This window comes from Varanus komodoensis, unplaced genomic scaffold, assembly GCF_004798865.1.
Source record: "Varanus komodoensis strain SLA01 unplaced genomic scaffold, ASM479886v1 scaffold11, whole genome shotgun sequence".
Taxonomy (NCBI): Eukaryota; Metazoa; Chordata; class Lepidosauria; order Squamata; family Varanidae; genus Varanus; species Varanus komodoensis.
Window position 1 is genome coordinate 26193618 of NW_025335317.1, and position 12691 is coordinate 26206308.

At 38.0% G+C, this 12691-nt stretch overlaps 1 protein-coding gene across 1 annotated transcript in view; it reads left to right on the top strand.

The window, feature by feature from the left end:
- The window catches only part of LOC123018225 (protein FRA10AC1), a 37732-nt gene that overhangs the window by 2584 nt on the left and 22457 nt on the right, over window positions 1–12691 (top strand). Inside the window, exons 2-9 of the mRNA XM_044420084.1 lie at window positions 2058–2134; window positions 4562–4651; window positions 4735–4780; window positions 5716–5792; window positions 6816–6899; window positions 7416–7500; window positions 8994–9039; window positions 11626–11739. Coding sequence (XP_044276019.1) covers window positions 2058–2134; window positions 4562–4651; window positions 4735–4780; window positions 5716–5792; window positions 6816–6899; window positions 7416–7500; window positions 8994–9039; window positions 11626–11739 — 619 coding nt within the window. The remainder of the gene's footprint in view (window positions 1–2057; window positions 2135–4561; window positions 4652–4734; window positions 4781–5715; window positions 5793–6815; window positions 6900–7415; window positions 7501–8993; window positions 9040–11625; window positions 11740–12691) is intronic.

Here is a 12691-nt window from a genome sequence, read left to right on the forward strand (position 1 = left end):
CTGGTTTTTCGGCGCCAGGTAAAGACCTTTTTATTTAAACATCATTTTAATTGTTAAAACATATGATCTGGCCAGGGCAACTTCTTCTTCCTTCTCTTTCTCCTCCTATATTTTTATTTACTTAATTTATACTGATAATTTTAATCTTATATTTGTAAATCAATGTATTTTTTGTATTTTGTATTTAATGGTAATTTATTATGTGCTATTGTATTTCATTGTATGTTATCGTGTTGTAAGCCGCCCCGAGGTTTCGGCAAGGGGCGGCATAGAAATGTTATAATAATAATAAATAATAATAATAATAAATTCCATATTTTCATGCTGAAGAATTTTTTTCCTTATGAAAAAATTTTTTTTCCTTTTTTTTATTTTTCCTTTCCTTATAATCACAGACACATGTGACTGGGAAGGAACTGTGCTTATTTGTATAAAAGGGGAAATTAGAAATAGGCTGTATAATTCAGGCTGGGTTTAATTCATGTAGGATTACTTGGTCCCATCATCTCTGACTTTTCATTTGCTAGGTTGTTATTATTATAACATTTCTATGCTGCCCCTTGCCGAAACCTCGGGGCGGCTTACAACACGATAAAATACAATGTAAAAGGCAAACATAGTTTATCATTTATTTATTTTTACTTAGTGGCTATTGCTGAACAGTTATCACCTGGATGAGGAACAGTCAGTGAAATAATTATCCCATATGTTTGTTGTGTGTTGTTAAAAGACTTGAAAATATAAATGATGTGCTAGCTACTGAAATTTACTTATTTGGGAGGAAAATAATCTACAAATTATCATAGACATGAATCTATGTCTTAAGATCCCACATGGGATCCTTCTCTGCAGTGTGAAACTTTTGGTGTATATTTATGTAGTAGGAATGGGTTATATGTAAATACCAGAAGCTTCGTGTCAGGAGTGAAAAAAAAAAAAAAACACCCAAAGAAAGTCTCCTAGGGGTGCACAATCAAGAGAACATTTAGTTTATTCAGATGTACAGGAAATACATGCTGCATGTAGGCCGTCCCCAAAGGGACTTCAAAGTGTGTACAAGACACTTTTATAACCTATCAGTTACATACACAGTTTGAAGGAGGGGTGAGGGATCAGATGGGGGATCACTTAGGCAGTTTGCTAAAGGCACCTTAAAATAAAACAAAAGGGATTAAGACAACACAACGCAAAAACCCCTTTAGGACAGGTAATCTATTAGCATATCTAAGAACGTATCTTGGAAGAACAAGCAAGCATTAGCATCTCTAAAGTGCAACATGGATTCCTAACCTGATCAGGAATCCCATCTTAACTCTAAAGCTGTTCTTACAGTGACAGGCTTTTAGCAGCAATATTGTACCAAAGCCTTTGCTCATTTTGTCCTGACAATGGTGAAATGTGGCACATTTAGTTACTGTAAATCACCATAGAGAACCAACAGTGTGTTCTAAGGTTTCCACATTTCAGCATTGCTTCTTGTGGTTTCCCCATTTCAGCCAGTGAGCTTGGGTTGTTAGTGTTAACAAATTATGGTTTGTTAGCACAGTTGTGCTCAGACAGCCTATCGTACAACCCATAGTCACCCCCTGAATGGGGGTTATGTTGTCCAAACCCAGCCAGATTCTCTTTGTACCCTCTTCACATGAATGGGAGGGTACAGTTGTTGCAGCATATTTCCCTTCAGTGAGAATAAACTTGGAAAAATGGGGGAAAGAAAGTGACCCATCTGTTCTGAGAAGAGAGGAGAATGTACAGAGATATATGGCTCCTGCTGCTGTTGCCCCCTCCAGTGTTCTCCACAGAAAACATTGATAAAGGGCTGTGGTTTTTGGATGTTTGTGTACCCTTCACTGAGGGCAGTGGCAGGCAGTAATCTGTTGACCTGCTCACACTCATCATAACGCTTTGTTTTTGAAGCCAGTGCATTGAACTCTATAGTTTGGCTGTGACAGATGTATTCATGTTTCCTTAACTTGGTGAAGACTGATAACAGTTGTCTTTTCAATGTCTTGTGATCCTTAACTGTAATGGATTCTGTATTTACCGTTTTTCCCCAGGTCCTTGGCCATGGGGGCTATGACTCTGATTTTAGTGATGATGAAACAGGAGGTAAATCTGACCAGAGGAAAAACAGGTAATACATGGCACTAGCAGCATTTTAAAGTCTGTTGCATATGTACAAATGACAGACTTCCTTGCTTCCTTTTTCTCAAGCTTGCTGTCTCTAAGGAGCAGTGGGTAGAAATGAGAGATGAAAAGAGCTGCCTTATCCATACAGTGGCTGTATGCCATCTCATTTGCTTTTTTGTGCTTCATTCTCTGGAAACAGGGCTGGCTAGCCTTTTTGCCTGTCTCCCCCTCTGCCACACCTCAGCAGGATTCACCAGCCTGCTTAACAAGTAAATTCATCAAGGCCAGGTGGCTGCAACCTGTGTGGTCATTTCCTGCTAGAAGGAAAGGAAAAGCTGGAACAACTTGATAAATTCAAATTTATTTATTTACTTAAAATTATGTTTAGACTGCATTTAAATGTGGAACCTTCTCCAAGCAGCGTAAGAGGTTAAAAAAGTGGAAGCCGTAAATCTCAGTAAGAACATATTTAATGAAAATCCATAAAAACACAGAATAAAATAATAAAGCCTGCGACCCTGTCTTTGCAGCAGCTAAAGGTGCCTTTCTATACATGCTTACATTGGAGTTGGCTCCTAAATGGGTATATTATTTGTATGTTAATTTAAATTGGTAATTTATCATTTGTTAGGGCCCAGCCCTATTGTACCCCCTTGAGATGGAAGCCTCCAAACTCGGAGGCTTTTGTGAATCCCATGCCCTGCCAGGCTGTTGCCAGCAGGGTAGGAGGAACAACAGAAATGATTTTCCCTCACTGTATTCACAAATAATGACAATCCAGAGAACAATGTCTGTGTTCTCATTTATAGGGAAATATCAATCAGTTTATTAGTCAGTCAATGATGATAAAAGGGAAATTAAAATTGGTTGCTGTGGGGAGTGGGTTGACTTTCCTTGTTGGTGAACATTTCCTTTGCATGGTTTCTATATCGATCAGTTGTCATCAGTTAGGCTGAATGTCCTAATACCCTGGTCTGTTATTGCTTGTGGAGTTTCTGGCTGGGTTCTAACAACATAGTAATCCACACTCCAGAATTGTTGTTGAACTGTGGGTTATTGTTGGATGATAGGTTAACATGTTGCCTGTATCCAGCCGTGTGAATAAACCATGGTTTGTGAACCACAAGCCACCTATGAAAAGAACCTATGGTTTGTTGTGAACTGTGTGATGTTTGCGGTTCACAGACCATGGTTTCTTAGCATGGCTAGTAACACCAGTAATGCACAGTTCAACACTAACATTTGATTCAATAAGAATCTTTTCTACCTTTGAGAGTGTGGGTTATTGTGTGGTCTGAACCCAGTCTTTGAGTCCTTCAATTCAGTCCAGCCCTATGACAAAGTAAGGTGCTTTGGATTTTTTTTTTTTTTTTGGTGTGCAAAGCCCAGAAACACAAAACATAATAAAAACCTTGTGAAAATCATAAAAACACAAATATTAACTCTGTGGTCCTTTGTGTGGGGAAGAGTTTATTGAGAATTCTCTTTTAAAGCAATGTATTCCAATAGCCAAATATGAAAATGTGCTTATTGGTTAGGGGAGGCACAAGAAACAAGTGAAAGCAATAACCTTATAGGCAAACACACAGAATTGCAAATAAAATCACAAAGTTAATTTAGCTTTGTCTATGTGCAGAACTATATTATACTGGTCAGAGAGGTGAGAAGAGGTGCAACAGTTGGTTGAGAATATAGCCATTAGAAATTAATCTAGCTCCCACTTTCATGTTAATCAGAACTGATTCCAATTCAGACAGATCTTTCTTGACTACTTATTTATTTTAAGTAATTCCTGGGAAGTAATTCATTCCATCCTGGGATGTCTATCTTTAGAGATCTGTTTCTTCACTCCATTCACAGTTCCTGTTATTCAGAGGCATTTTTTTTCACTGCTTGGTGAAAAAACTAAGTAGAGTAGATTTTGATCCTTAGTAGTATCAGCATGGGACTGCAGGTGGCGCAGTGGTTTAAACCGCTGTGCTGCTGGGCTGGTAGATTGAAAGGTCACTGGTTCGAATTTGCACAATGGGTGAGTTTCCATTGCTCCGTCCCAGCTCCTGCCAACCTTGCAGTTTGAAAGCATGCAAATGCAAGAAGATAAAAAGGTACCACTTCGGTGGGCAGGTAACAGCGTTCCGTGCACTTTGGTGTTTAGTCATGCCGGCCACATGACCACGGAGACTGTCTGCAGACTAATGCTGGCTCCCTTGGCTAGGAAACAGAGATGAGCACCGCCCCCTAGAGTCAGGCATGACTGGACTTAATGTCAAGGGGAAACCTTTACCTTTACCTTAGTATCAGCATCTGTTAGAAAGTAATGTTCATGCAGATAGTGTGAAGATATATTCTTCTTGAGTATTCAAGAGAGAGACTGTATTTACCTTATGTTATATTCATTCACCCCCTTCCCTTCTTCATCCTACTTGACAAGCACTGAAGATGCATTACTCAAAAAATCGTTCCAGAAAGAAAAGCACACCAAGGTGGCTCACAGACAGGTGGCAACAGATGAATGGGACAGGTACTTTGCCACATTTATGAAACATTTTCAGAACAACATTAAGCACACGGAATGCATTACTACAATGGTGTTTGTTTTACTAGGGAAGAAGCAAGAAATCGAAGATTCCATTTAATAGCAATGGATGCTGTATCCTTTATTATTTATTAGATTTATATCCTGTTACTTATTTATTTGTTGTATTTGTATGCCTCTCTATAGCCAAAGGCTCTCTGGGTGGTTCACAGTACAATATTAAAAATATTTTCATATTTCATTCATTAATTCATAATTAATTTTTTAAAAGAATCTTACAAAGAACTCAGAACAGCGTTCATAATTCTCCTCATGCTCTCAATCTTATCCTCACAACAGCAACTCTGTGAGGTAGGTTGAGCTGAAGTCTGTGACTGGTCCAAAGCCACTCAGTTGGTTTCATAGCTGAGCAGGGAATAGAACCCAGATTGCCTGACTCCCAGTCCTCTGCTCTTAACTGCTACACTCCTCTGGCTTTAAATATGCATTATGTTGATTTTAAAGTTCCTTTTCATTTTGAAAAGAAAATACCTTAGACATTTTTCCCTTTTCCACATTTTTTTGGAAGATTGCTTCTTTAAGGAAGGGACCCTGTCTTGAAACCCCGGGGGAGCAGTATTAGAGGGACCCAGTATAAGACAGTTTTGTATTTTCCTACGTAATAGGGTTCAAATTCTAATTATTTCTATAATGAAAGTAGAGAAAGCTATGGTGTATAATTTCCAACAATACAGATACTCTGATAAGAAGGATATTCAGTGTTGCGTGAGTAGAAGACTTTGCTGCCCTTTAGAATCATCACTAAATAACAGGTCTGTGAACCTCTGGAACCAATGGTAGGCTGCAGCATAGAGGGCTGCGGTAGGTGTGTGAAATCAACCCAAAATTGGGTGAATCCATTTAGTTTTCCTTGGGTGAGTCAGACAAACCTCAAGGATTTTTGTTGTTGTTGTTCTGGAGTCTCTAGTCCTGATACACTGTTCTTGCAGGATCATTGGTCTGGTATTATCCTTCTTTTATATTACAAGTGAATTCCTTAATTCTGTTAGTATGCAAGACATAAGAAATTTGTGAATGACTATATTTTATACTATGGTGGTAAGAAAGAAGACTTCAAACGATCAGTGTGAGTACAGAATAATTATAGTAGACTGTCTACTTCTAAGAGTTACTAAGGTTGCAATTCTGTGCACTAATAATAGAAAGCAAGACAAATTGAAATCAGTGCTTCTAAGTAATTATTTATAGGACCAGGCTGTGCATAAATAAATTGAAGGCTGCTTTCTGCATTACAGTTTATTTATATTCATTCCATGTTCAATTAGCTTACTTGCAACAAAGAGAAAGCTTTGGGGCAAGTGTTGCAAGTATGCTAACAACTTCTCTGTGCACGATATATGTATTTGGGGTGTGTGTGCATGGATGCACACACATGTGTGCACATAAATTTCAAAAGCAATCTCTTGTCTGAGAATATTACTAAACATGTGCAAGAATTTGTTCTTGCATTCTTACTAATACATTTGAAACTAAATGCCCTTCAATTAGAAAGCTTATTTTGATTTACCATGGTCATAGTCTTGAGAATCAGTTGATTATCTCCCCCTGTCCAGGATGGGAAGAAGTGTTTTTTGAATCTGCGTGGTGGAAGATGTTTCAAAATCAATTTGATATAGGGTGGGGTGCTCTTCAGTGAAAGATGCCATTACTTGTATGGAAGCCCATGGACTAAAGGAGCTCTTTGGAAATGCAGAGCATATACTTGCAAAAATATTCTGACTGGCCAGGACCTCAAGAGCCATGGATGCCCTGCTTGGCTCACACCAAATAAATGGATGAGGTCCATCTTGGTTCCAAACCCATTTGGTCCTGTAAGACTGGACAAAGGTGGGTCACTTTTTGACTCAGATATAAAGTGCCCTACTTAGTTGCTACACAAAAGCAGTGAAGAACAATATGGATTTTGTTGTTTATGTATTTTTGTGCTACTTTAGGCACAGTATTTATTTAATAATCATTTATTTAAATTTATTACATATTTGTAATACATATGTTAATAAAATTGGGAAGTGTAATGTAATTAACCAAACTGATGAAATAATGTAATTAATATATTAATGTGGTACTTACACAAACTTTTTTTAAACAGAGAAAATGATAAGACTGACCTTGATATAGTAAGAGAAAACCACAGATTCTTATGGAGAGAAGAAGATGAAATTGACATGAACTGGTAACTTGCACTGTGACAAAACACATTGATTTATCTCTTTCAGTCTCATTTTAAGACATATGTACAATTTACATTTGATTGGAACATTTAGGCAGACTAATGCTTCATTCTGATGGTGAGGTATACTCAAAATAGAAAATAATGGATGCTGTGAACTGCCCAAACAAGCAAGTTTTCTTTAGAAGCCTGCAAAACAAGGCATCTCCAATACCTTTTCTGATCTCTGTTTTATAACACAAGTATTTATGTATACTCATAAATAGGCTACAATCCTATATCCACTTACTAGGAGCAAAGCCCATTTAACTCAGACTTACTTACGTCTGAGTAACCATGTATAGGATTGTGATTTATAGGAACAGACTTTTCACTAATATTCTGTTGCAGCTTGTAATTATGGAAAACAAACTTGCCAGTATTCCTGTTTTGCCAGAACCTTAACTGAAATAACTGCCCATCATTCTACCTCCTGCTACTATAGTACCAGAATGATCCATTATTACTGTCTTCTTTCAGGGAGAAGAGACTTAGCAAGAAATACTATGATAAATTATTCAAGGAGTACTGCATAGCAGATCTAAGTAAATACAAAGAGAACAAGGTACACACTTAAATGTACGTGGGGCTGTATATGTTCACAGAACTAAATTAATTTCCCTTTGGGGTTATGTGTGTTACTGAAAAAATAGATGAACTCATAGGCAATGTCCTGAACTTTTGATGCAGTCAATAAACTATGCTCAAGTACAGGAAGTAGGGCAGTTTATAGGGTGGCTTTAGCTCTCCATTATTGTTTACTGGGAATGCCACTGCTTCAAGCACTCTTTAGTGTTGACTGATTGTTGTTAGGTTGTCTGTTAATACAGTGCACTGGAGTAGCAGAGGTAGGAGTCAGCACTGGGGTCAGTCCAAGCTTGGGCATTTCTTAAAGACAAGGCCTAATGGAGATCCAAGGGTCAGTATGTACTAAGTTCAAAGGGGAACTAAGTAACAAGGAAATACTAAGGGCTCAAGAGCAGAGATTAGTGCAGGAATCATTTGCCCAGAACTGAAGAGCTTTTAAGTCTGATGTTACTTTCTGTCCTCTGTACTTTGGTGAGTTTGGGAGTGGGCAGTGGCTTAACCACTTGCTGTCTGATGCACCCATGCTCCACTCCACCAAAGGTCTATCTGGTGCAGTGGGGCTAGTGTGTTACAAAGATTACAATATTATTTGGCATTTGGTTGATGCTGGAAACCTCATATGACCATTCCAGTATGGCTAAACATAAAAAGAGAGCATAGTTAGGTGTCCCACACGTTGGCAAACTTTATTCAATGTTCTTTGCTGTCTTTATTTCTTTTCATAAAGGGTATTGAGAAAAATACCTTTGAATGATGATATGCTTAACAGGGTTATTATTACACAGGTCTTTTTAAGCAGTATTGTGGGAAACAAGGGCAGGAAAAGGGAATGATTGATCTCTGGAATGCATGGACTCTGTGTCACTTCCCCAAGTGCTCCATTCACCTCTTCATGCCCTGAATGGACAGGCAATTCTAAACTTACCTTTGCTATTAAGCACCAGTATCTCTACTTATTCAATATATAAAAATTTGAGGTAATCTGTATTTAGTCAAAGCATGTGGCAGAAAACCTCAGTTTATCACATTAAAGGCTTTAAAGAGATGATAGGAGCAGATATTGCTTGTTGTGAGATAAGACTGCTAAAAAAAATTACAAGCCTAACATGAAAACCTTGATGGCTCCTAATGACTCAGCCTGTGCGTTTCCTTTTCCTTTTCTTCTTTGTAACATTGTTTTATTGATCATTTCCACAGTGTATTCTTGTGCCACCAGCTTTCATCATTTGCATGCTTAAATGCATTAAACCTTGCATTATGCATGCATTAAATGCATTAAACCTTGCATTCTAGGTTTACAAAATTCTGTTCATAGATGGCCAAGTCTGGTTTGATTTTCAATATAAATTGTACTGAATAAGTTGGAAACGTTTGTAATAAAATATAATGAAAGCATTGGATTTGGCTTTTGTTTTGGTCACATTTAAGAATACACATTATATTTGCACATTATTTTTATCTTTTTAATAGTTTGGGCTTAGATGGAGACATGAGAAAGAGGTTATTTCAGGAAAAGGTGAGTTTCTTTTTTTAAAAACTTACTTGACTTGGGCATAATGACTTCTATGGGCAAGGATTTGTACACAGAATGTGGCTTTCTTGCCTCCCCTCTTGATGCATTCCTCTAAACACTTGGCTTTTTAGTTTTTGTATTGACATTTAGAGAAGTCCTCCTGGGATGTAAGATGTAGTATGGAAGATGTAAAATGTAGTATGGAAGGCTGCAGCTGGATGTAGGATTAGCAAACATTAAGGGTTAGGGTTGGGCCAACATCAGGAGCCAGCTGCTAGCTGCCACTCCTCACAGCATCTGGAGGCTGTGATCCGAATTAGGAATTTTAAGAGAAAAGGAGAGGTGAGCCTTCCCAGTGCACACACTGATGTGTAGCCTCTGGCCTACTGGCAACACAGGGAAATATTGGCCCACATTGGAGAGGGTGTGCCCCAGTGGTGAAACACATATATTGCAGCAGAAGGTTCCAGGATCAGTCTCCAAGTTGTCCAGATAAGGCAAAGAAACAATCCTGCTAGAAAGCCTAAATAATTCCTGTCAGTCAAGTGATGGCTATACTGGGCTAGATGAACCAAAAGCCTGTCTCAGTGTAATGTAGCCTTTCTTCTATGTGTTGAGTTCCCTCCCGAAGATGATATTTAACAATGCTACATTTGAAGGACCAAATGATAGAATTCAGGGAAATAGAGCTATCGATTTTTTTGTTTGTAGATTAAGTTCAATTAGGCAATGTATATCTTCCCAAGCTGTACTCCTGATAACACATTGTTTTAATGATACAGTATATCACTAATATATATTATGAGTTTGATCTAATTGTCCTTAAATTATAATTTAAAAAACCAGGAACTTGTTTCTCAAAGATTGCTGTAGTCATCAGTCATCAATAGCACAGTTCAATATTGTTGTTCACCACTAAGGGGCACAAGCATTCAACATTATTATGAGGTTTTATAGCAGTAGTTGTGTAACCTGTTTTCCTGAATTTATTCTTGCAATGTATATTTTGTATATTTTTACTAGTGTTATGAAATCAGAAAGTTATAATACCTGTATGGCATATATATCAGCATTGAGTAGAAGGGAACTGTTCCAGTTTAGTCTGCTTTTTAATATAACATAAAGCATAAATTCTGAAATACTGCTGGTTTTAGCCTCTTAGCTGTATTTGCCAACATTTGATAAAATAATTATATTTTTCTTGCATTCTTTATGTACTGGTGACAGCCCCAACCCATTTAAATCAATGAGAGTTTAGTTACTGGCATAGGATTACTAGAAGTGTAATTAGAGTAACATGGGTACTGTTTATTAAAACAAATAAAAATCCTTTTGCTTCCTAATTTTTGTGTTTTTATTGATACTAAAATTCATGTTTCATACATTTTTCTTTGAATATTTATTTATGGTGTGCTTTGTGCAATGCAACACTATGCATGTCTATGAAGATGTAAGGTCCATAGAGTTCCTGCATGGCAAGTGTGCACAGGATTGCATCCTTGAATATGAAAAAGTGTATGAACAACAGTAGTTCTGTGTTTTGTGATTCAAGCTTTAGCATTGCAATTGCTTCTACACTGAAGTATCTGAGGACACTGCCAATCCATTGGTTAGCAGCTTAGGCAGAACATTCTGAGGTTAATCTTTCAAAAAGAGTACTGGAGGTGAGCCTATTAATACAGATCCTAGGCATGTGAATGTATCTGTCTTCAAAAGGCTTCATATCACTTGTACTATGCACAGCATTAGAAACAAGAGAGTATAAATGTAAGCAAGTGTGAAATGTTTGTCTTTCATTTAGGAGGAAGTTCTTTAAAAAGGATGCTGCATGTTATGCTTAATTTGGAGCTGAGTTCAAGATTTGCAAATAAAAAGTGACAAGATTTGCAAATAAAAAGAGAACTGCATTTATTGCACAGGAGGGCTTTTGACTTTTGTTTTGAACAGCAACCTTTCCTTTCCTAAATACAACACAGCAATCTGATTTTGGAAAACTGTTCAAAGAAGTTTCTAAAACAGTTTACAGTGCCGTATAATGTGGGTTTGCTGTTCAGAGATCCAGTCAGTATGTCTAAAGGAGTCATCTGGATCAGGGACAAAGTAGCAATAACTACCAAAAATAAGAAATGTAGTCAGTACATTGTATCGTTCAATACAACAATAAGAAAAGTGTATTGTACTAGCCAAAGGCCAGTACAATAGCTGCACTGTTTGCATTTTGATTTGGATCATGCAAGTATATGTCATGGCATCTCAAGACCATCCTTATTTTCTAGGGAAATAATCCTGTAGAACCTAGGGAATGCCTCATCACACTTGTTTGATCATTAACTGTATAATACATTCCTTTCTTCTTCCCTCTTGCCTTATCTTTGCAAACTACCAGAGATTAGATGGGATTTGTACTAACCTAATCTGTTAAACTGTTTTTTTTCCCTTCAGGGCAGATATTGCTCAATGATAGTGACTTAAAAACAGTTTCCATTGCTGTAACTTAATTCTGATGTATTATCAATATCTCATGTTATAAAACAAACTTCAATGAAGTACTGAATTTAGTGCTATTTTTTGTTTTTTATCTCTCGCCAGGTCAGTTTTCCTGTGGAAATAAGCACTGTGATGAAAAAGAAGGCTTGAAGAGCTGGGAGGTGAATTTTGGTTATGTTGAGCATGATGAAAAGAAAAATGCACTTGTGAAATTAAGTAAGTCCTTCATACAATTAGTTTTGACAGTTATGTAATTTTTAATGGATCTTGCTAGGCATATTTTTAATGTTTCCATGGTATAGAAAAGTAGAGCTGATATTTTAAAAGCCCTAGTTAAAAAGGAGAATTTAAACCAGAGTTCACCAGAGTGTAGTGTCGCTTCATTTAAAATCAATTAGTGTTTGGCCTGTGGTTTATGTGGAATAGGATATAGGTGCCCACATGACCTAATATAACACACTTTCCTGACTTCAAAAGCCAGAACTGGAAGAGTGCTGGTCCGCTGTGAGCCTGCTGCCAATTGTGGGGCAAAGCAGATACCCAGCAATGGTTACCATACTGACTACTGATGCCAAGAGAACCCTTGGTTTACCTTGCACAGTGGGAGTGGCAAACCTTTTTCCTGAATGAACTCTATCTGGTCCAAAATTATTGGAGGAATTTCAATTATTGCGGCCCAATGATGTGGACAAGGTGCTTGGAAGAGTACGTCCCACCACTTGCCTATTGGATCCTTGCCCGTCTTGGTTAATAAATAACTCCAAGCACAGGATTGGGACCTGGATCTTGGAAGTGGTTAACGCTTCTCTGAGGGAGGGTCAAGTGCCTGCCCCTTTAAAGGAGGAGGTAATACGACCGGTCCTGAAGAAAGCGTCACTGGATCCAGAGATGGCCACTAACTATAGACCTGTGGCCAACATCCCGTTTCTGGGCAAGGTGTTGGAGCGAGTGGTGGCGGGACAACTCCAAGCACTCTTGGATGAAACTGATTATCTGGATCCTTTTCAGTCCGGCTTCAGACCCGGGTACAGTACTGAATCTGCCTTGGTCACCCTGTACGATGACCTGTGCAGGGAGAAGGACAGGGGGAGTGCATCCCTGTTGGTTCTTCTGGACCTCTCGGCGGCTTTCGATACCATCGACCATGGTATCCTTCTGGATAGACTTG